The sequence below is a fragment of the Amborella trichopoda genome, chromosome 13 (assembly GCF_054954075.1).
Source record: "Amborella trichopoda isolate Santa Cruz 75 chromosome 13, AtrichopodaSantaCruz75HAP2 v2.0, whole genome shotgun sequence".
NCBI classification, from domain to species: domain Eukaryota; kingdom Viridiplantae; phylum Streptophyta; class Magnoliopsida; order Amborellales; family Amborellaceae; genus Amborella; species Amborella trichopoda.
In genome coordinates, this window is record NC_142348.1 from 9,552,872 (window position 1) to 9,577,926 (window position 25,055).

General features: G+C 34.7%; 1 protein-coding gene and 2 long non-coding RNA genes across 11 annotated transcripts; 2 read left to right on the forward strand and 1 right to left on the reverse strand.

Moving 5' to 3' along the window:
• The first annotated feature begins 1,230 nt into the window (after positions 1-1,230).
• APG10 (Aldolase-type TIM barrel family protein) lies at positions 1,231-13,963 on the forward strand. Of its 9 annotated transcripts, none has more exons than XM_011624312.3 (9): positions 1,231-1,315; positions 9,865-10,022; positions 10,115-10,173; positions 10,559-10,766; positions 11,268-11,353; positions 12,278-12,379; positions 12,875-13,008; positions 13,103-13,151; positions 13,567-13,963. In XM_011624312.3, exons 2-9 carry the CDS (start codon positions 9,872-9,874, stop codon positions 13,741-13,743), a joined length of 966 nt encoding a protein of 321 aa, XP_011622614.2. In that variant the 5' UTR covers positions 1,231-1,315; positions 9,865-9,871; the 3' UTR covers positions 13,744-13,963. The 9 variants fall into 9 exon arrangements, with proteins under 9 accessions (XP_011622614.2, XP_088710962.1, XP_088710965.1 ...); XM_088854836.1 differs by having other exon boundaries at positions 13,574-13,963; XM_020665950.2 differs by having other exon boundaries at positions 1,308-1,767.
• A 601-nt stretch (positions 13,964-14,564) lies between these two features.
• LOC148779018 (uncharacterized) lies at positions 14,565-18,565 on the forward strand. The gene is made up of 3 exons (XR_016046809.1): positions 14,565-14,700; positions 14,941-15,015; positions 17,044-18,565. It is a non-coding gene; the product is annotated as an uncharacterized LOC148779018 (long non-coding RNA).
• Positions 17,226-18,112, reverse strand: LOC148779019 (uncharacterized). The gene is made up of 3 exons (XR_016046808.1): positions 17,833-18,112; positions 17,519-17,672; positions 17,226-17,412 (listed from the first exon to the last, which is right to left on the reverse strand). It is a non-coding gene; the product is annotated as an uncharacterized LOC148779019 (long non-coding RNA).
• Positions 18,566-25,055: the final 6,490 nt, after the last annotated feature.

Below are 25,055 nucleotides of genomic sequence, written 5' to 3' on the forward strand. Positions count from 1 at the left end.
TGTTTAATAGCTTTAATATATCTATGCTATAGCTGCAAATCATATACCTATATTGTGTAATTTTTACACATCCGATTTTTTCCCAATGGTTTTTTTTAACAAATCCAAAATATTAACAATTATAACTAACTTTATTTTTGGCAATACCCCCGATTTTTCCTTAGACTTTCTGTAATAAAACTGATTTATTAACAATATTGCAATCTATTTATATTTTATTATTTTCCGACTTTCTAACTATGGTCCTAACGTGAAGGCTTTTTTTCAATGCCTTAAGACCTTATCGTGGCCCATACCAAGACCTCTTTTGTATTTATAAACCCTGAGAATAAGGGTTTGTTTAGTTGGGAGAATGGTTTGTTTTTTTTAGAGACAAACCTTCCCCCTTTTATTGTAACAATTTCGTGTTTGTTTGATGTGTGAAAGAGCTATTGGGCAGATAACTTCCACGGAAGATAAACTTACCCATTTTTTGTCCTCAAAACAATAAGGTTTCTTTTCCATCAAAATCAAAGGAAGCCAAACCTTTGAAATTTTTGTTTCTTTAAAGTTGGTTGCATCCAAGTACGTGGACGCTTAAAAGGTGCACAAAATTGATGGTTCAAATCGAACCATGCTCTTTTAAAAGAGACCGTATTTCTACAATATGAGGTCTAGAGAAATAAAGCATTCATTTTAAAAATAAATCCAAATAAGTGGTCCATCTAAAAACATTTGTAACTAACAGCTCAAATATTTTTTTAATATAATTATTATTTCTAATTTATTAATGTTTTTTTATATTCATGATCTTCATGTTAAAGATTATACATTCTTTAAAACTTAAGATCAAATTATATTTAAAAATGTATTTATTGCGGGCTCGCCACATGCAAACACCATCCATAATGAATCTCTTTTTTTATTTTTTATTTTTATAAAAATGATAATAATCTGAAAATGAAATATTGGTTTTAGGTTCTTTTTTAGAAGTAAAATTGATTAAAATTCATAAGAATAATATTTCGAATAACAACTATTGACCTAAAAGTACTTTTTGTAAAAAATTATTATATATTTTATTTATTCATTTTTATATATTTACATTTTTGAAAATACTAAGTATCTTATTTAAATGAAAAATAAAATACGAGACTAATGTTTGACCGTTGGATATGGCCATATGAGATCTCAACCATTGGAAGGGTCCACGTGATGTTGAGGGGATACTTTGCCTTTTCGAAAGGTGGACTTTATTTCGATGGGGCCCCGGGTGAAAAACCGTTTCCCTGCCCCAATCTTGCTCAGGATTGCGCGCACTTCTTCTTCAAACCAGGTATGCCTCTCTCTCTCTCTCTCTCTCTCTCTCTCTCTCTCTCATCTGCTCTACCCCCAATCCTTCTCTCTCTTCCATTTAACCTGTGGTGCTGAGCCCCTTTCATGCAATGCCCCAAATTCGTATTATTAACTCCATTAATTACACCAAATTACCAAATTTTCAACAAGAGAACTGTAAATAAAAAGAACTGAAGCACAAAATCGACTGTAATTCCGGTTTTTTCTCTCAATAAAAACCCTGAGCTCAAGCTCTGAGAAATGGGTCTTAAGGGGGTTCATTGGTTTGCATTATTGGGGTTTTCTCGGTTCTGTGTTTCAAGGCCTGTACAATAGATTCAAGGGTTTTGCCTCTAGTTTTTAAGAGGAGACCTTTAAGTGCAACTAGAGAGAGAAAAGACGGGTTCTTGTTTGAGGTTTTGAATGGGATTACTGAGAGATCTTGAGCTCAAGGTTAGTGTGGCTTTTGAAATCACGGAACTTTAGTCTTTTTTTTTTCTTCTGTGAGCGAGAAAATGGGGTTAATATTTTTTTGGTAATGAGTTTGCATTAGGGACTGGTTTCTTTTCCTTTATTGGAAAATTTTTTATATTTTATATTTTTCTTTTCTTGGTAATGCTTGTATGAACCTTTCTTAGTATAATTATAAAGAGAAGAATTGAACTAACAACTCTGAATTTTTTGTTTGCATTAGCTTTGTAAGTGAACACATACATGTTTTTGCTTGCCTGTTGGGGAAACATGACTATTAATATGATAATATCCAAATTAGATTGCAACCTTTCTTCTTTTTGGAAATCTCATGAACTGATTTGTGGTAAATTTTCATTCGTTTTAATGAGTATATAATTAGTCAAGACTTATGTTCCATGAAAAAATGCAAATTATTTTACTTCTATTCAAGAAAAGAAAAAAATAGGAAAATTTAAGAATTTGTGTTCAATAATGTTATCCACTACACTGCTGCGATGTACTCCATCTGGGTATAGAATCAATATCCATGTTTTCTTCTTGGACTTTTCTCTAATAGCTTATTCTTTGAATTGAACGAACCAATGAAGGCGTTATGTTTTATGAGAAGTGCTCATGAATCAGCTTGAATTTTCGAAATCATTCTAGCTGGTATGTTTTCGTAGCTCCTTGATGCTTTCAAGAGAAAAAGAAATATTATTGCATTTTTTTTTGTGCTTTAATTTTATTCAGTGAAATGAGTTGTTTTATTGTGTCTTACTTCTATTAAAGCATTTCATAATTGTTGATGTAGTTCTACCTGTGGTTTCACTGTTATATGATTGTCTAGGGAGGGCATTTCCATAAGAACCCACCAAAAAAGTGAGAAATAATGAGAAGTCCATGGCTGTCAGGCAACAATAAATATTTATCAACTTGTTTAAGTTATTTAAGTTCTTCATTATAAATGTTGTATGGAATTTAACCAGTATTAGAAAGACCGGCTGGTTAGAACTAGAACCGGCCGGTTAGATCAGAACCGCTAGGGTTTTGAGTCCTGTTAGGGCCCGTTTTGGGTGTCTAGTAGCCTAGGGTACACCCCCAAAAATTTTCCAGCCCAAAACAGGTCGGTTAGGGGTCAATTTTTAGTCAAACCGGCCGGTTTTATGCTAACCGGACCGGTTAGACAATATAACATACGTTTTTACGAAATAACGGTGATGTACCCATTACGGGTGTTATTTTGAAATCAAGGTCGTTATTTGTAGCAGGCATTCTTGAATCCAAAATTTCACTTTTTTTTATTCGTTTTTGTGTTTTTTTTTTGTCTTTTTTTTATTATTTATTGCTGTAAAACAAGAAATTTGGATTCAAACATAAAAAAAAGAAGAGTTTCTTGGATCGAAATGGCGGAGTTTTTAGGTTTTTGAAAATTTCCGCCATTCAATAATTTCTTCAATACCTAATGGTGGGTTTGATAGATAATTGAAGTATTTATCAGGTTCATGTTTCAATTTGTTCAAAAACCAAAGATTATGGGTTGATTTTGGCCCGAAAAGCTGCGTCTCAAAGAACCTGTGTTCGATCCAAAAACACAGATTTTTTATCGATTTATTGGTTGTTTTTTATCAAATTGAGTTGTGGATTTTGATCATGAAGGCTTAATCTATCAAATAAAATAGGTATGTCTATTTATGATTGATTAAATGTTTTTATATGAATTTGTTTGTTGCCCCATATCATGAAAATTTCATAGATCTGATATTTCCTCCATTTTTTCAATTAAATTAAAAATACCGAATAGTTTTTTATGAGATTTGGTGCTTTTGAAAGATGATCGAAGCCTTTACAGTGTATGTATGTTTATTTGTTCAATTATCCAAACATTGAGGGTCGTTTCTTGCTCGAAATGTTGCTCGAATTTAGGGGTTTTGAAAAATTGATTTTTCTAAAAAAAAATATTTTGCTTAATAAAATTATGTTTTTTGATGAATATGGGAAATGTTTTTCTATTTTGCTTAATAAAATTATTTTTAATAGAATTATGATTTTTAATAGAATTATGTTTTTTGATGAATATGGGAAGTGTTTTTCTATTTTGCTTAGTAAAATTATTCTTTTTGATAAAAGTATTTTTTAGATGAAATTGATTCTTCTGTTTGATAAGTGCATGATAATGTCGCTCGATCTTTTGCGCGATTTTTGGTAATTATGTTTTTTAAGTGCATGATGTAGTTATATTTGTAATAATGGAAAATGGGACATTTTGTTTTTTTAAGTGCATGCAAAACTTTTGGTTGCCTTATGTTCAATGAAACACTACACCATCTTCTTCTATGTGCTTGGTTCTTCTCTTTTTTCCTTTTTTCTTTTTTTTTTTTTCATTTTTTATCAAGGATTTTGGAATGTTATGGAAAGAGTCCTTAAAAGATGAGCTGATTTTTAAAAAATTGACCGACTAACTCGGGATCGGTCATTGGCCGATCCCGATTCAAGAGAGAGAGAGAGAGAGAGAGAGTTTTATAAAGGTGATCTTAATTTCAAATCATCCCTCACATTTAGCAATATGGGTTGGGTCATTAAAATCAAAATACACTCAAGAAGTCTAGGTTGATCTATCGAATGGAACCCATCTTTGGAGGGTCGAACTTAAAAAGTGCCCCTCCTAGAATTGTTTTAATTTTTTTAATATTTTTTGGTATTTTTGACCCATTTAAAAAAATAAAAATAAAAAATCTACCAGACTAGTTAGCCCCGTTAGTCTGGTTCCGGTTCTAACTGCCCCAAGCCCAACCATTCTGGTTCGATTTTCCGAACATTAAATTTAACCCTCATTTGCTTGAAAACATTAGAGAATTTACCCAAGTAGCCACTAACTGTGACAAGATCTGTTTTAACTGCTAGAGTAATTTGATAAATTAGACTCTTCTTTTGTTATATCTTTGACCAGCATAACATTGAAATATTACTCTACATAAACATTTGTAAAAGCTAGCTGCCTTCTTTTTCCTTAATCAAGTTGTATTTTATATAAGAAAAGCTGGATACCAAAAGAAAGTTGCAAACATTTGCCTCCAGAATATGGAGACATTCCATCTTCTTTGGATGAGTTAGTTGCACTGCCTGGTGTAAGTCCTAAATTGGCTCACTTGGTTGGAAAAAATTGTTTTTGCTTTTTATAACACCATATTTTAGAAGAGATATCTGTCTCATATAATTAAATTGGATCTTTTCTACTTGCAATTATGTGTTTCAAGGTATTCATACGGTTGAATGGTTCCTTTTTTTTATACAGCCCATAATATATTGCGTGTGGCTTGTATAAGGTTGCAACCTTAAACAAACCAATTAAGGTGCACCTGCAAATTTTATCATAAAGATAATTGTAATGTAAAAAATTCTTAGAATGGCTTGAGAATCTATTTTCATCTCTAATTATAAAATTTTAAACTCAAAAAATGGTTCAAATCAAGTAGATCTAAGAACGCTTAAAAATGGACAATCCAGATAATGTGTTGCAAGATACACACTATTTTTAGGACTCGAAATCTTTTTTTTTTTTTTTTGAGAAAGTTAACCTTAGGACTTGAATTCTTTTTCTTTCCATATTCATACATCTCGATGTCGAGATGATTAGTTAGAGGATTTTCCAACATCAAAATTACCTTTTAGGATTTTCTCAAAGAAAAATAACCTTTTAGGATGAATATTTGAGGTGCACCTTAATTCCACATTTTAAGGTTGCAATTTTATGTAAAAATTATTTTTTGTATATTAATGGAGCTTGCCTTCTAAGGCACTAGCGTAGTCTTTTCTACTTTCATCATGACAAGAATGAAGATGAATTTTCTTTTGGTCTCATGAGTGTAGCCAAATACTTTCAATTTGCAGATTTTGCATCTTGGGTGGAAATTAGAAACCTCTTCCTCTCTAAAACCCCCAACCTGTCTTACGATGCAACACATACACCCATGGCCACTGCTAGAGGATGGATCTTCCCCCAAATGCTTGTAAGATATTCGTAAATGGCCTGGCCTCGTATCTTATCCAAAAATCAGTAGAGGTTGAGCCATTGCTTGTAGTGAGGAGCCATATCACTGGTACCTAAGTCTATTTCCTGATTGAAAACTCTATTGAGCACCCTCATCTTTCCTTCTTTCTCTAGGCTATGGCTCAAGGAATTGGCTTCTTCACTGTACCAAACCTTAAGGGGAAGAAGATGAGAGAGAAACATACTCTCCCAAAGATCAGGCAAAAGGAATGCTCTGGCTTGTAATGGAGAATCACAGAATACCTGCAACAAATGTTTCGCTGAAATTCAATGGTTTCTTTGGAGATTATGCACAATTGAAAGGTATAAGTTGGCACAAGCCCGAAGGTGAGAATTCGGAAACATACAAGTGAAGCCATGCCTGAGATCAGGAGAGCCTAGCCTTGCTACGAGATTTGAAAGACTCATTCAATGTTATAAGAGAGAATTCTTGATTCTTGCTTGTTTCCCAAGATTTCAACTGTTAATCTCTCTACCCCTTGCATTACCCAAACCCTAAATCTTTTTTTGCTTTTCATTTCATCCCATTGAACAGAACCCACAAACAGCCGAACCCTAGCCTCTGCTCTGCTTCTATCTGAGCTTTCTCTCCCTCTCTGCTATCGATATCGGTAGGAGGAAAGATCATTAACTCTGACCTTGGAGGCTGCTGGAAAAATCGAAGAAGTTAAGATTGATATCCCCCTCTCTCATCTGTTATCTTTGATCTTTCTCCCTCTCATCAAAAAATCTCTCTCCACTGTCTTGCCCACCACAGCCATTTTTACTTGCACAAATACATCCTTGTGGTTGCTCTTTCTCTGTGCCTAGGTAACTCTCTTTCTCTCGCTCTCTCTCTCTCTCACTCACTCACTCTCTACTTTCTCTGAGTATAATGAAGCATGAAATCAGTGGAATAACCCTTGCATCGGAAACCATGAAACCCCTATAAGAACCAACAAAAACAAACTCTCTTTATGGAAACCCCATAAGTAAACCCCCAAGATGTTTTTTGAAAAGAATGTTATGAGGCCAAAAATCTGAAAAAAATTTGTAGATGTTTCAAACTTTTGAAACTAAATGACTGAAAATAGCTCAATCCACTAGTTTTTTCCTATATAACAGGTTTTACAAGAATTTTCCCTTCGATCGTCTTTATACTGAATAAACAAATAAGAGCATTGAATACGCTATTTTGATAAAAATCAGATTTTATTGTTATTACTGATTTACTAATAAGTACTATTTTTTTTTTCATTATAAGCACAACTGAGAACACCGAATATAAAAGCAAAGAAGAATACCAAATGTACCATTTTGATAAAAAATAAGATTTTATTATTATTAATGATTTTATACTTATTGTTTTATCGAGCACACATATTTCATACTGACTTTGTGACGGCGCTACTTGCTGCTGATTCTTTTTTCTTATTTGTTGTTGAGTTCTCTTTTGCTAATATTTGGTTGCATTAAGATGCTTCACTCCGTTTTGGTGTATTGTTCTCCTTTTCTGTTGATTTTTTTGTTGTTTAATTGCAGTATATCTTGAAGTTTTAATTTTGAATATATGCCCTATCTCTCTATGCAGTATTGGGTTACTGACTTTGGTAACTTGTGTCAGTCTAGGACATTGTTTTGGTATTGGGTATCTCCTAATTCAATCATGGATTACTTTGCTTAGGGGTTATGGAATGCTTGTTATATGCGTATTTTTGTGTACTATGGGATTCCAGGAAATTTTTTCGCCAGTAATAAAGTGTGCTAATAATGTATTTCACCAGACAATGTATTTCGTCAAGCAATGCATGTATTTATGCTTCTTCTGGTGTTTATTCTTGGATAATTTTAGTTCATTCCTTATTACTTAAACAACTCGTTGTGCATATACATCTGTGAACTGCTGAACTGACCTTCATACTTCATTGTGTTTCCATAATTGTTGCTCTATATACATGTCTATCTACTTGTGCATGTACATCTGTTTTGGTGATATATTCTTTTTTGATATTATTGTGTTCTTAATACGATCATGTCTTTCTATTATGAATTTGTATTTCGAGCTATGGTGTTTTCTTTAACATTGGACGTAGGAACTATAAATATTTTGGCTGCTTTCGAACAATTTGGCTATTCGTTTTTCAATAAATCATGTATGTTGGGGGCAGTGTTCCAAAAAATGCCGGGCGTCACCTAGGCGGCCGCGGGGTCCCCAGCCTATAAACTACTAGTTTTATTATTATTTATTTGTTTTTAAATACTTTTTTAGATCACTACTTTGGACTGATCTATACCCAATCCGGATCGTCCATCCACAGATGCGTGACATATTTGAAATGATCCGTCTCACCAATTCACGTTTTAATACATTGATCATCAGTGAAACAGCTGTGGACTTCCACAGAATAAAGGGCACACGCGACAGTTCTCACTCCTGTATAAAAGAAGCCTAGTTTTTACAATTTCTTTCCCTCTTTTATCTTACAAACAATAGCAAACTCTAGCCTGAATCCCGATCCCTGTAACCCATATACTCTCTCTTGCCAATCCATCTCTCTCTCTATCTGTCTAAATCACTGCTACAAAATCTATCGCGCTCTACAAATCCAAGACCCATTTTTCGTTTGCAAGCTATTTGTTGTTCTCACATTGATGCGCCCTCTCTCTTCAAGCTCCGGATCTCATTTCAGGTTTTTTTCTCCATTCCCACGATGACAATGGGAAATCTGATATGTTTCAGAAACTGTATTTTACTAATATTGTCAGTTAATTAGGAAAATTAAACAAATCAGTAAATTTGCAACTATTTCCTGATATTTATCAGTAAATCAGTATATTCATCCATCTTTTTGTATCCATCAATCTTTTCATATTACGTACTCTGCTGCTATTTATTGATTTTCTCAAATTTATCTGTGAACAAGTAAATTTGTCAATGTGTTTGTATTGATAGGTTATTCAGAAGAAATAATAAATCAGTAAATCTACTAGTATCTAATAATTTTCTGGTATTTACCAATAAATCACTTAAATCAATGTGTTGAAATTTATCAATTGATCAGGAAATATGTAATGACCAGTGAGTTGTTGATACTAATTTTCTAATATTGATCAGTAAATTTATCAGCTTTTTGATTTTTATCAATTAATCAAAACTAATATACTGATTTTCTAAGATTTATCACTAAATGAGTAAAGTTCACACTGATTTTTGACATTCATAAGTTAATCAGTAAAATATAGTAAATTTAATAAGTAAGTTTGTCATATTTTGACATTTATCAGTAAATCAGAAAATATAATAAATCAATAAATCTGGTGACATTTATTGATTTTCTTATGTTTACTGATTCTGGTTTTTTTTACACTCATTGGTAATTCAATAAATTCATCATTTTGTTACATGATTAGTTAATCAAAAAATGTAACAAATCGGCCATACGTCTGCTGATATTTACTGATTTTATGGTATTGAGCAGTAAATTAGTAAATTTGTCTTATTTGTGAATAATGTTTTGTATCAAGCCCTCATGTGGGCAATCTTTTGCTTTGCTATTTTATAGTGACAACTATTTGGTTTGCCAACAATCTAAACAGTCTATTAAAAAATCTCGTTGAAATGAAAGATTTTGACCTGTAATCAATTGATTTTTTAACTGTTTAAATAACAGTTTCCATAATTCCAGGTTAGCAAATAGGGGAATTGCTAGTAGCAAACGTCTCTTATTTTTTCGAGACAGGTTACCAAACAAAGATACCCAGTTTTCAAGTCAGTAGTTTTCAACATCCACCATTTTCTCAGGCTCCCAGTTTTCCAGATATTCTCTTGAAAAACAGCTTTCTCAGTCACCAAACAGAGCCGTAGCTTTAGTTTTCTTACTGCAGATTGATGTGAAGAAATATTAACTCTGGATTCTATGTCGCCTTTCACTTATCTCCCGCTTGTAGAACATAAGAAACCCACACTCTAACCCGTAACATTATCTAACTATGCAGAGTGTAAGATTTATTTCTCCCACAAGTATAATTTTGAAAATTTGTTTATTTATTCGCTCTTAATATTTTTACAGTTGCTTGATGGCTGGAACTACTCATTGTGTCCATGTGGATTCCATTTGTACCTTTATTCCCACAAGTGGCATTCGCTCTCTAAAATTTTCTTCTGGTTCTTCAAATTCTGAAGTTAAGAGCTGGCAGTTTATTTCTACCTTGCCTTCCAAAAGTCCAAGTATGTTCATGCTGTGATTTTGTTACTTTTGTAAATGGTTGAATTCCATCTCATAGTTTCATCATACTGAAATATTTGCCAATGATATGCAGGGTCTCATATGTCCATCCAGTGTTCTATACGGTTTCGTCCTTGTATTGATATACACAAGGTAAATCTTTGTAAGCTTTCCCAATTTGCAATAATCACTTGTAAATTTTATATGTGAGGGAGAGGTACTCGTAATTTGTGCCTTGTCATTGCAGCATTTTTCCCTTGATTTCTTTATCTTGCTAGATAGTCCACAAGCCAGCTAGCTATCTTGCTATATGTGTGTTTGTGTTGCACCGGATTTGATAATCATCAAGGAAAAACTGAGCTCTGCCCTAGAAGATTATTCTCCATTCCTATGTGTTTTTCTTCCCTTGTCTATATGGTATTGGTGTCCACTATGTCGCAGAACAATTAGTGTTTAGTACTATGTGATTTACAATTACCTGTTTCTATTCACTCAGAGATTTTCTAAATGATCTACATTTCACTTTAAAACATTTCAGGGAAAGGTGAAACAAATAGTTGGGTCTACCCTCCGAGATTCACAAGAGGAAAGCTCTACTCTTGTAACTAATTTCGAGTCAGATAAGTCACCTGCAGAGTTTGCAAATTTGTACAAAAATGATTGCCTTTTAGGGGGTCACGTTATTATGCTCGGTGCTGATGCATCAAGCAGATCTGCGGCTATTGAGGCTTTACATGCCTATCCTGGTGAGATGATGACAATTGGCTTTTCGATTTTTTTATATCCTTAGACACACACTGAGGCACCTATTTTATGTAATAACACTGCTCTACAACTTTAGAGTTCTTAACATTTTTCTTACTAACTTGTGGCAGTGACTTTAATATTCAGAAAATATTAATGTGTTCTTTACTAATGAAACCACACGATAAACCTATGGACTAGTAAAACCACAGTGCATTGGGGTGGTAACCGTTTGACTCAATGATCGATAATGATCGGAAGGAGGATGATACCCACTAACATGACATAACACCAATGGTGGGTCCCACTCCCTCTGCATCACCATCCATTGTTCCATTGGAAGGTGATACCTTAATGTACTATGGCCTTTTCATTCTTCATTGGCTTATCATATACTTTGCCATTACATCTCCCCTACTTCTGTGGTTTGCCAATCTTGGTATTAGCTGTTTTTAACTATTCCTCAGGTATAATATCAGTTATTTATAATTTTATACCTTCAGGTGGTTTACAAGTTGGGGGTGGGATTGATTCAGACAATGCTGTTGGGTACCTAGAAGATGGGGCAAGCCATGTGATAGTTACTTCGGTATGCGATGCTTGCATTTTGGATGTCTTGTTTAAGCTTTTACGTTCTAAATAATTTAGTGTTGTTTAAGCATTCGAAGTATAACATACACACTATACATGTGTGTTTTCCATATTTCTCCATTGCTCATCTTTTGCTCTGGAAGCTAATATGGATTCTAGGCCACATAGAAAATATAGATAATTTCATCTTACACGCCCGGCATATAAATCTCAGGTTGTAGGTGCCTTCCACATGCTTGCAAGCAAATCTTTTAAAGTATTTTATTAAAAAAAAAAGGTCACATAAAAAATGAGTCCGCTATTGAAAAATCTTTTAAATATATTTTCTGCTGAATTTCGATTAATATATCATACACATGAATTTACATTTCAGGGAAGAAACTATATTATTTGAAGGACTCAGATGGAAAGTTTCAAAATACAAACTGTCTTTCTATAGCCATTGTAGCAGAAATGGGGCAAATGCGATGCATTCTTGTTTTGAACTCCGTTGCGCTCCTTAAAATAGCTTGACATAACTAGTAAGCATGCGTATTTATGATGATATGGCAGTTTATGAGTTTCCTATTCAAGTTCATAATTTTTGTGTTTCCTAGTTCTTACTCTTAATGTGTACAATTCTTGCAAATACCCACATTATATTTGTTAAATAAGATGTCTTTATGTTCCGAACAATAGTGCTGATTCTAAATCCTGTTTTCCTTTCATTGAACTAGCTGCCTCATTCATAATTGTATTTACTCAATATTTATCCATATGTGTCTTTATTTATCCCACTGAATTTATAATCATTTGTTGCATATTTCATTATATCATGTTAAAATACATTTTGTATGGTTTTTACCATCAAGAATTTGCGTCTGGTAACAATCTTAATTTGATATTGAGAATTTTGTTTGTAAAGTTCAGTTTCTTATTGCAGTATGTTTTCAATGATGGAAAGATGGACTTGGAAAGGCTGAAATTGCTTGTTCAGCAGATTGGAAAGGAACAACTTGTACTGGATCTTAGTTGTCGGAAGAAGGTAAGGACGCTTCAACTTATCGGGTTGATTGAAATATGGGGGTTTTATTTTATATTGGAACCTATGAGTGCCGGCTTCTTGGCAATATTTCCAAGGCAATCCATATCATAATTTATTACGTTAGCAACATGATCCAATGTAATTTTCTCTAAGTTCCTATTTTTGTATTAAAAAATTGAAATATTAGTCCTTTTTGTAATGTAGAAACATCAGTCTGGATTGCTTGATTTTAGCATGATTTAGTCCACTTAGATTGCATGCAATAGAGTGGTAAAGGGGGGAGGGAGGAGGAGGAGCGGGGGAGGGGGGCAAGGCCGGGAGATGAATGTAAGACTTTTGTAGACATCCAATAGGAGAGAGTTGGGGTAGCTAAGAGGGATGGATGTATGATAGTATAGATCTGATAGGAGACAGTTGGGGTGGCAGGTGGGTGGGTGTTGTTGGTGATGTATAATATAGTGCTCAAAATCAGAATTATGTTATTGTCATATGCAGAATGGGAAGTATGTTATTGTGACTGATAGATGGCAGAAGTTTAGTGAAATGATCCTTGATGAGGGAACCCTGGGTTTTCTTGCTGGGTATGCTGATGAATTCTTAGTTCATGGTGTAGATGTTGAAGGGAAACGGTATACTCTCTCTCTCTCTCTCTCTCTCTCTCTCTCTCTCTCCATTTGTGCATGCATTGGCATCTGCATGAATTATTTTTGTGCGCTTTCGCAGACTGGGAATTGATGAAGAGCTAGTGGCTTTACTCGGCCGTTTCTCCCCTGTGAGTGTATGATTATGATTTACTTAGCATAATATTATTTCTAGTGATATTGTTCTGCGGTTTTTCTTGGTTAGCTTCTTGGCACTCTGGACTAAAATGCGGTTAATAAATTTCAAGAAACATACTCATAACCATATTTCTATATCTCAACCAATTGCGCATGATTTGTTTTTTTTAAATAACTTCTCCTTTATTGATTTTCAATAACTAGCCAAACTGTCAAAAACATCTTCTGCAAATATACCAAAATATGAAGATTTCAGAAATTTGGTTATTGATCCTCGAATCTTCTTGAACTCCCATCCAACAAAACAAGAAAAGGGAGATGTTAAAATAAAATAATAATAAAACAGTAAGAAGAAAGGGCTGAAGAAAAGAAAGCATGGATGATGCTGATATTTTAACCTCCTGTCAGATTCCAGTTACATATGCTGGTGGGGTTACAACTCTTGATGATTTGGAGACGATAAAAACCGCAGGCTTGGGACGCGTGGATGTTACAGTGGGAAGTGCTCTTGATATATTTGGTGGTAATTTGGTATACAAAGATGTTGTATCTTGGCATAAAATGCAATCCCTTCAGACCCACTAGCTGTTTGTACTTTAAATTCTTCAGCATTAAATGAAGGATAACACACATGTGGGTATTTTGGTAATTAGGATTAATCACTTAGATTTTGTCTAACCTTCGGTTTTCATCTGTGAGTCTGATTAAGCACGACAGAAAGCGGTGTTGAAATTAATGGAAGCAAATATTGTTGTAGTTTTAAGATTCTGGCTAATATTTATTAAGAAATTGTACTGTTTGTTCCTCTGTGTGTGTGTGTGTGAGAGAGAGAGAGTGTGTGTTGTCAAGTCTTCTAAAAGTTGCAGGACAAAATGTGAGTTGCAGAGAGAATCTGTTTAAAAAAGTTTCAAATTTCAATGGGGTATTGATACAGAGCTCAGCTTCTAATATTCATCAGTCTTAGGATTCAAATCACCGCCAAGCTCCACAAGAGCATACACCTCCCTTGAAGAAATGGAAGCCATCTCCCGAAGAAATCTCTCTCCCTTTTATGGTGGACACAATCTTCATGAGTTTATGGCAATCTCCACATATTCTTCCCAACCCTCACAGGCTTCCCAAAACAAGTCATTAAGAGACCAAAAGTAACTGGCATTTTTGAGCTATGAAAGAACAAGAAGTGCTCTGTTTGATACTCTGCTTCATGGAGAACAAAGCTAGTATCAGGTTCATATCCCACTCTTTTTTGTGCTCTTAAGATCATAAAGTCCAAGCCACTGTAAATATCATGCCTGTGGGTGTGATCTATCTCGAGCATAGAAAGAAAGCACTTGATTCTTATATATTATTCAGCTCCTTGCTGGATGCTTCTTTACCCGTCCTCTGTGATCTTCTCTCTCATTTTTTCAGAGCAATGCCACCTCCCTGATGCCGAATAGAGGTTTGTTATCAGTATATAAGCATCAAGTTCTCGAGGTTCAAGCTTAAGGAGGGATTTTACTGCATAATTCTCTAGATCGCCATGGACCCTGGAAGCATCGAGTAAGGCTTGCCAAACTAATGCATTTGGCTTTAATGGAATATTCTTGACAAATTTTTCAGCTTCTTAGAATCTGTTATAACGGCCTAAAACATCGCCACTGATGCATAATACTCGTCAGTTGGGGTAATGTATCTGGTTTTCATGGATTCAAAGAAGCTTAAAAGCTTTTGACAGTTTGAAATGAGAGATTTGCAGGCAGATAATAGAGAGAGGTTTCATCTCCGTTTCTTTAAAAATAGATACGGCCTGGTGTCGAAGTCTATGAAGAACATAAAGTGATGTATGTGCATTCCAAGGCACAAGAATTTGTTGAGGTATGAGGTTGAAGAGCTTCCTTGCATCTTTTAAGGTTATCTCAATCCAGTCTTTCTGCTTCTCTTTTCCAAGATAAAAGGCATTTAACTGCAATAGTGGTAATACTGCTACTCAGTTAATCAATCGCCGATGGGACGTTTTCTAAAATTGCCCTTGGAGAAGAGTAGTTACATAAAGAAAAAAGTGAAAGCAGGTGTCAGATGCTGAAATAGGGCGTACAGCAGCCAACAGCTCAGAACAACTAAACAAGATGCAAAATCTGAAAAATCCTTGTGCTCCTTATTATAGCCCTAGACATTAGCTTCCCTTAAAAGCTTGCGACCTGGCCAGCTCTTGTCTAGCTTTGGTAAGCTTCTCCTTTTCTAAAACCACATAAGACCTCCTGGATCCTTTGAGTAATCGATGAAGGATTGGAGGAGGCTTCGAGAGATCCCACTAGGATAAGTACTCACTAGTCCATGTGAGCTTTGGGTCCTTGTGACCACTCCAGATTTAGATCATTATATTATATCTGGTTTAGTAGTTTCTTCATCTCAGGCCATAAGCAGAACTCCCAATTACCCATAGGAATCATCCAATACATTGTAACACCCCTTGGATACTTGTATAGACCATACTGGTACGCCTTTAATTCCCATAGGATTTACCATAGGGAAACACACTCATTTTCACATTAGAGCTTATTCGATCTTGTAGGAAATCGAAATCAAAGTTTTCTAGTGGTTCAAGAATCACTCAAGTTTAATATATGATTTGAAAGTTCTGGGCAAAATACTAAACATACAGTCCCATACGTGTTTTCTGTTATAAGTCTACACATTTAAAATCCTAGTCCCACATCGTCTAATTTCTAATATGCCTAGCCTCCAAACTTATAAATAGGGGTTCCCTTGCTTATTAAAGCATCCAGAAACTCTCATAAACTCTTAGAGATCTTCCAAAAAAGCATCAAGGGCCTCTATAAAGAGAGTTCCTAGAACTCTGAGAGGTCTTCCAACTCTTTGAGAAGAAGATTAAAACCTTAGATACCCCCGCCCTAGGACTAGAAACCGTAGATACCCTAGTCCTAGGATCAGAAACCCCAGTTCAGCCCAAGGTTAGCCTGAAGCCTAGTTCAACCCTAGGCGAGCCTTAGTTCAGCCCAAAGCTTTAGATCAATACCACAAACCCATATCTAACCCTAGGATCCTATACCTAACCCTAGAAACTGATCCTCAAGAACCCTAGATCATTTCTTTCTAATTTCAGATATCAGTTCTCATTTGCTCCAGTGACGTCGCATTTAGGGATATTCCCTCCACACTATTTATGACAATCATTCATTCAAATCTGATTCATCAGTCTTCACCCAGATACTTTCTTTCTTTCTTTTTAGTTATTTAATTCTTTTCCTTTTATTTAATTCCTATTATCTTTTGGGTGTGGTTTCTATAAGATTGCAACCTTAAACAATCCAATTAAGGTGCACCTCTAAATTTTATCATAACATGTAATTTTGTTGTAAAAAATTCTTAGGATTATCTTAAAATCTATTTTTATATCTAATTAGAAAAATTTCTCCAAAAATGGTTAAAATCAAGTTGATCTATAAACATATAAAAATCTTGAAAATGGATGGTCTAGATAATGTGTTGCAAGATGAACTATTTTTGAGACTCAAAAACATTTTTTTTTTCATATTCATACATCTCGATGTCTAGATGATCAATTAGAGGGTTTTTCAACATTATAACAACCTTTCTGTTGGATTTTTTAGGTGCATCTGTAATTCTACATTTGAAGGTTGCAACCTTATATAAACTGTTTCCTTCTTTTTTTCCTTAATTTGAGTCCCCTGTTGATTAAGTGCCTCAGAAAACTTAAGATCATTGTATAGATGGTGTGCCAAGGGTAGCAGTACCCCTAGCATGCTTTTGTTGGGATCCCTTTCTTTACTTTCTGAGTCTTTTTATTCTTATTCTATCTTCCTTAATTTTCTGTTTCTTCCTAAAAAAAGAGGTAACTCCTCTCTCTCATGGTTCCTGCAGCCCAGGGTGGGTGAGGGTGAAAGCTGGGGGTAAATGTTCCTTAGCAAGCTTCGTATGCTGTCCTGTCCACCCAGGATGACACGGCTATATGGAGAAGGTTAACGTAATTTGTTCTCAGAGGAAAGAAAACACTATTATCAGCTTTTTCTGGTACGACGAACCCCATTCGTCACAAGATGTGATGAATAAAATAAAGTTCAAAGTAGTTATAGTCCATTACCAAGATACGAGAATGCAACAAATGAGGCAGAATCATTGGAGAGATTTCAAGGGTGTTAATAACCCCTTCAAACGCCATTAGCTCATCCAAACTCCGATGCTCATCAAGATCGTCAGGGTATCGTTCGCCCTTTGCAGAAGAAGTCTCACCTGTGGAAAAATTGGGAGCATCACGATGATGTGTTCATAACCACTAGTCTGGAGCACCAGCTTGCAACAAGGTCCCAAATGGTGATACTTGGGTCAAAAGACCTACCTGCCAAGACCATGGGGATGATGGAATCAGTTTCATTTTCAAATAACTTGCTACAAAAGGAGCAATGCCTGGTTGTGCAAACTCTAACTCATTAGGAAATGGTATTAGAGCAATCGGACAAAAGAGCAACTTGATCTGATCTTTGATGCTTCCCCTAGTGATACATTAACAACATTAGTGCTCAGGTTTACAGGGAATCAGAAGAATCGACTAGCAACCTTATTAGGGAGATTGGGGAAATAGTTCAGAAAGTAAGGAGTGGCAGAGAGTAGAAGCCCCAAACAGAGGGCAACCTCTTCTAGCATTAGACTCACTCAAGAGACACTTCGCCTGTCGGGAGGACAAAGGTGCTAAAAACTCGGATCGAACTACTTTGATAGAGCTTCTGAAGTTAATGTATGAGGTGGCCGTCTTGTAAATTTTAATGTTGACGGACATCTTAGCTCACGCTGAAGCGTATTCAAGGCATAAGACATAGTAGACCAACTAATACAAAATGCAGGGAACAGTAAGAAGCCACAGAACTTCTTAAGTCGCTCCCCTGCATAGAGGAGGAGGCCAATGAGGAAAAGGATAGTAATCTTCAATATTGTTGGGATAGAGGCTTACTTTTTCCTCTATGGACTCCATAGGGCCAAGCAGCTGAAAAACTCTATAACTGACGAGAAAAATGAGAGCCACAAAGGCGAAGAGGATTGAACTGGATCCTAGATGGCCACAGAACAAGCCAAAAAATGGGCCATTCATAGTTGTTAAGGACCCCTGGAGCATGGCCTATCGTTGACCACGTACTGTTGACATGCGGCTACTTGATGGCCACAGGGGGATTTATTGAGGAACCATTAGATTTTTCCTTTATTATGAAAAAATCCAAAAATATGCAAAATTTATGTGGAGGTCCCGACTGCCTAATTTTTTTTTTTTTTCTAACTTTACCTTGTCCTCGTCCTCGTCTTGATGTTTGAAGTATTGGATCGAATTTTTATTTTTATTTTTTTGTTTAAAATATTGGATTGAATTTATTTATTTATTTTTTTTTATGGAAAATTACATACATATCGGTTATTACAGCTCTACCGAATAGTTTCCGTTGTTATTAACGTATCCATTTTTTTTTGTCAAAACGGAAATTTAAAAAAAAGATGACTTCTTCATTTTTTTAGTTGTTGAGCAATTGAAGTCTCGAGGCCAATTTCAGTTTTTGAGTAATCAAAAATTTAAAATTTTCTTTTTTTTGGTCTACGTATCCTCTCTCTCTACATGGGTAAAAATGGTTTTTTTTTTAACTCTCTCCAGCATTTTTTTAGGTAAGTTCATAATCTTTGATATTTCTCTTAAAGGGTTCAAACTAGCTGCTCCTCGATTTTATTGTATAACCATAATTTCAAAGAGGTAGAGAGAGCATAGGCCACAAGATGTCTCCTAATTTTCCGAAATTTAAGGGTCCAAACTAGTTGTTTCTCTTTGATTTTATCGGATGATTATGACTTTAGAGTTAGAGAAATTGCGCCATGAGAGAGAAAATATTTTTCGGTTATTCAACAACATAAAATTTTAAATTTTTTGGTTCTTCAACAACAAAAAATTTTAAGTTTTCGGTTAAAATTGGTGTATTTTCGGTTGTTGAACAACCGAAAATATTTTTTTAATTTTTCAAAAATTGAAATTGATATATTTTAGGTTGTGGAACAACCGATAAAAGGTAAAGTCATTTTTTTAAAAATTTTTTGTTTTGATATGAAAAAAATAGTCACGATGGTAATAATCGAAACTATTCAATACAGTCGTAATAACAGAAACTATAACAGATATAATTTTTTCTTTTTTTTAAGTTTAAAATTGATTGATGGGGTGTGGGCATCTTGGGGTCTATATGATTTTTCAAAATGCAGGACTGCCTTCAATCTTCATAGGTTTAAAGGTAGCTCTATTTTATAAACATCAGACCACTTCAAAATATGGGTATGACGTTTCTAACATCAAATGGCTTTTAAATATCATTTTTGGAAGGTTTAAAGGTCCGAGTATTATAGACGCCAAATTTTGTGCACTATAGGCCTCGTTGAATAGCTCCAAATAAAAATATAAAAAGATAACGTGGACCAAATTATGACCCTTTTGGATATATGAGATTATTATCTCTATATCTAGGTCACTCGGCCTATACTACCCTATAAGCCACACGGTTCACGTGATCTTTATCCTCATTAGCATATGTCCAAATCGTGTTTCCATGGATGATTGTTCTCTTTCTTTAATTAAAATATTACCCTTGTTTTTTAATGTTTAAAGGCGGTCTGTTATTTTTAATATTGAAAACTATTTTGAACTTCTTCTTCTCTTTCTTTCTATTTATTTATTTATTTTTATGTTTTTTTTTTCAGGTTCCAAGTGGTTTGATGTTTCAAATATCAAATCGGCCTAAACAAGTAATAGTATTTTAACTTTTATGACAATCCGATATTTGAAACATCGAATTGATTTCAAAAAAACCCTTAGCCTATTAGACAGATTCAAACTTCACAAAAATAACAAATAAAATCTAATATACAGTTTGATGTTTGAAATATCCAAGCAAGAAGTTGAAAAGAAAAATATTTGTTAGGCAAGACGTGTAGGCAACACATCATCAACCATTCTGTAATTACCATATTTTTAATGGTAATTATATTTTCATTTTTTAGGGGCAAATTTTCCTCAAGAATGGGTTGAGAAAAAACGCTTCTTATTTATGGTTATCCCATAACATACTACATACATTTACTCCCTCGGGTAGATGACTTGGGAGGATTTTTTCCAAATTTGAAATTTTAGGAATCACTAGATAGTTATTTAAAAAAAATTAAAAATTTTGAGTTATCTAATACTTAGATCTCACCATCCAAAATTGAACCGTTTCTATTCAATCTTTAGACATTTTTTATTTTATTTTTTTAAGCAAATAGAGAGTGTGATTTAAACAATATTTGACTTTGATTAATCAACGGCTTGAAATGATACATTTCCTGAGGTCCTCAAAATACTCTCGGATTGGTTTCTTTCTCAAGAGAGTACATAGACTATATGCGCTTAGGGGACTACATAAACTGTTACGCAGTATGAAGGTTGCGCGAAGCCTTCAATCCATTTGAAAATGCGGCCGCTCTCTCTTTTTTTTGTGTTTTTTTTCAAGAATACTATAACTTCGTTAATTAATAAAAAAACATTACAAACATACAATACATTATCAAAGAAGTACATTTTCAGAAATCATCTCACCCAATTGAACCCCTGTTTTTGTTAAGTCATCGGCAACCTCATTATTCTCTCTATACATGCTGGAAAAAAACTTCCAATTGTTCATTTATGTCCATAACCTCCATCAACTTGCTTCTCAAACTCCATGGTATTCGAGTTTCCTTATTACAAGGCATAAGAAGCAAATTCCTTGTAATAAAGCTTCCATCTCCACATGAGTCGCCGTTGTCACTTCACAGGGTCTTGTATAGCATAAAATCACTTCACCATTTGAATCCCTTAGAACCCCTCCAAAACCGGCTTCACCCGGTTTCCCATATGAGCTTCTATCAAAAATCAACTTAAGACTGCCACTTATAAGAGGTCTCCAAACATCCCTAGGTCGATCCTTAATCATCTTTTGTCTGATCAAATCTTGCAAGATTAACAATTACATCAACTTCAGATCCCCCAAATCCCTCTTTTGTTATAGATAGCCAACTCCAAATATTATGAGTAATCATTCTCTTCATTTCACCGCACTCACTCCACTACTCTTCCTTCAAAAACCCTCAAATTCTTGTCATTCCATAGCTCCCATAAGACTGCTTCCTTAGCCATCTGCCCTATCTTTCTACCTACCTTTGTTAAACTTCTACTGTCTAATGATCCAAAATGTCAACATGAGAGCCTGGAAAGACCATCCACAACCCCAATAACTGGAACACCCAACACCAAATATTGTAAGCAAATGAACCATGCAGAAATAGATAGCCTCCGAACTCTTCATCCACTATACAAAGAATACACACATTAACCATGGTCATGCCCCTTTTCATCCAATTGTCTACAAATAAAGTCTTTCCTTGAAATAATATCCACAAGTAAGCACGCACTTTCAAATGCATCGGCCAACTCCACAGTTTGTTTATACACGGATGATCCAATCTCAATCTATCATAAGACTGCAAATCATAAGCAAATCTGACACTAAACTCTCCATCACTCTCAGCCTTCCACACCAATTCATCATCCATCAATTGTGATATACGACACGCACTAAGATTGTTCACCAAACCAGCATACTGTGAGATCATTGCATTCGACACCCTATTATGGGACAACTGAACTCTCCATTCTACTTACCCCCTGCAACTTCTATCATCTTCATAACTTTAGCTTTCTGAAAGGTCGAAAATGCAAAAATCTAAAAAAACTGAAATTTTAAGGCACTATCTCCCATCCATTTGTTATGCCAAAAATATATAGAATTATCTTTACCAAACACCCATCTCAAGCTACTCGACACTAATGTTCTTGTGCCCACAATTTCTTTCCACATTGGAGATTGATCAACCGCCCTTCTCCCCCTACATATCAAATGAGACGTAGGATGATTTCGTCACCAATACCTCCATCCATAATTGAACTTCCTAATGACAAAACTGCCACGACCAATTTACTAAAAATGCCTGATTAACCAACTTTACTCTCCTTATTCCCAACCCTCCATCCTTCTTAGGAGTATATATCCTCTCCCAGTTAACCAAATTGTATTTCCAACCATCCCCATAAGATCCCCATATTTGCTCTATATGTTTACAAACTAAACTTAGCATCACCAACAAAGACATCATATAAATCAGCAAGTTAGATACTGATGCTTGAATAAGGGCTAATCTTCCTCCCATATATAAATGCTTTGTTTTTTATAAATCAAGTTTAACGCTCTTTGAACAATGGGAGTCCCAAACTGATTTAGGCAATTTCCAATCTGAAATAGGCACCCCCAAATACTTGATAGGAGACACTTGTACCTTACAACCCATTGCAATAGCCAACGCTTCCACAACTTCTTAAGAACAACCAATATCCACCATTGAAGTCTTTCCAAAATTAACTCACAACATTGGAACAACCTTTTTACACTTTATACTTTGTACTTCCTCCAACTCTGCACCTCAAAAAAGTAGTGTATCATTTGTATGTTGCAAATGTAAAATAACAAGTCCAATATTATTAGCAACAAACTTTAACCCACTGAATCGACCGCTGGATTCCACATTAGAAATCATGAGGCTAAAGGCCTTTGATAACCATTGTAGATAAGAACGGAGATAGTAGACCACCATGTTGAAGTCCCTTGAAGTTTTAAAAAAACCTTTGCGGTTTCTATTAACTAGGATCGAAAAATGAGCGCTAGAAATACATCCATAGATCCAAGACCTCCACTTCTCCCTAAATCCCATATCCAACAACACACCCCACTCCACCGTATCATAAGTTGTCTCCATATCCAATTAACACGATTCCTAGCTCTCTGCTCAACTTCCTTGAGTGGATGCACTCTTGTGCAATTAAGATACCATTAGTTATCACTCGATATTTGATAAAAGTTGTTTGAGGTCCTGAAATAACAAATTTAAGCACCTTCTTGAGCCTGTCCGTCAATATCTTAGTAATGACGTTATATAGTCTAGTCAAAGACTAATCTAGCGAAAGTCAGAAATCCCCAAAATGCACAAATGTTTGGAATAAGAGCAATTAATGTGCAATTAACACCCTCGTGAATAATCCCGTATTAAAAAATTCATTTATCATCAACAAAAAGATCCAGTACAACAGTATCCAAAACTTCTGAAAAAAGATAGTAGCTTTTAATTCTCTTTCGATTACCATCCTCTTAAGATTATGTGCTAAACTTATTGACAGACACCCCCTGACATTGAACTTGAAAAGGCATCTCACTAGAAAAAAAATTATGGATATGCTTTACAAACTCGAACTCTCAACCCTCAATATCATTCTCCTCTCAAAAACAATGGTCGACATATCATTTATGTCTTGTCCTTGAATCTGCTATTGCATGAAAAGAATGTGTATAGGCATCCCCTCCTTCAACCACTTAATCGATGCTTTCAGTACATCTATTCAAAACTTAACATTCTTAGTTAACTTAAACATCAACCCCTATCTCTCTTCGTCCTCCCTAGAAGTAAGCCCTTTGTTTTGGATAGATATTTCAATTTAATCAGACGCCTCATAATCTCAACCATTTTATTTCTAACACAAAAATTGATCTCCTTTTTCCATTATAATAGTTTATGTTTAATGTTTAAAGGAAAGATTTGTATACTTCCCCTACAACATAGAAGATATATGCTTCCCCTCTCATCCAGCCGTCTAATTTAGATCAAATGAGACATTTACCAATGGATCTAAATTTGACACCTCGAGTATTTTATTTTTAGTTTTTTTTTTTTTTTTTGAAAAATTGAGTATGAAATTTGGGATGTATCATCTTTTCAATAGGGCTCACCTAAAAAAAATATTAAAAATAATTTTTTGATAAAATATAATGACCAAAATACCCTTTAAAACTTGTTAAAATATTTTTGTTGTTTTATTTTATTGGGAATATTTGTTTTATATTTTTTACAAGTGTGAGTTTAAGAGAGGAGTGGACACCCAAATTTTGGTATAAAAATATTTTATAGAAAAAAATAAAAATGAAATAGTATAGAGACGTGACATTGTAATTGGGGCCATCTCAACCGTCCATTTAGAATGGACGGTAAGATAAGAGGAAGTACATTAGTTTTATGCTGGTGGAGAAACATAAAAAGCTTGCCCGTATGTTTAACAGCTTTGTATGAACCTAAAATCTAAACCATCTATACACTATTGTGTTATTCCATGTATTTTTTATGGAGTCCACCACCTCTATCTCTTCCAACCAAACTCTCTCCATTCGAAACGGTTTTAGTCATCTGAAATTCTTCTCGGTTTGCAAAAGAAGTGGTACATGATCTAGGATAATTTAGTGAGGACATTAACACGGAGCAAAGGATAAACAGTCTCCTAGCTCCCAAAGATAAAAAACGATCTAATTTACTCATTCTCCAATTATTTTGGAAATTATTGGACCATGTATACTTCACTCCATTAACATGTATATAAACTAATTCAGTTTGAAGAACGAAATTATTAAAGCATCTCATTGACGAATTCATTGGTTTTTCTGCAGAAATCTCATCTAGCCATTGGATCATATTAAAATACCCCTACAAACTAACGTAAATTAAAAGAATTTGCCAAAGAAGAAATTTCCACCAAAAAAACTCTCTTTTAAAGCATTTACATTGGGCTCATAAACATTAAACAAAACCCACTTAAAACCACTAAGAGGGACCTTCAAAGACCATATCATCTATGACACGTTTAGTGTCAATCGCATTGACACAAGACAAAAAGAAAGGATCCCATAACACCCATAAACCCTCAAAAGATTCTAAAGCATCTACCTCAACAAAACCAATTG

Coding starts and splice junctions, on each gene's coding strand:
- APG10 (XM_011624312.3), top strand. CDS start 9,872: ATGGCTGGAACTACTCATTGTGTCCATGTGGATTCCATTTGTACCTTT. Junction 11,354..12,277: donor GCCATGTGATAGTTACTTCG/GTATGCGATGCT, acceptor TTCTTATTGCAG/TATGTTTTCAATGATGGAAA. Junction 13,152..13,566: donor TACTCGGCCGTTTCTCCCCT/GTGAGTGTATGA, acceptor ACCTCCTGTCAG/ATTCCAGTTACATATGCTGG.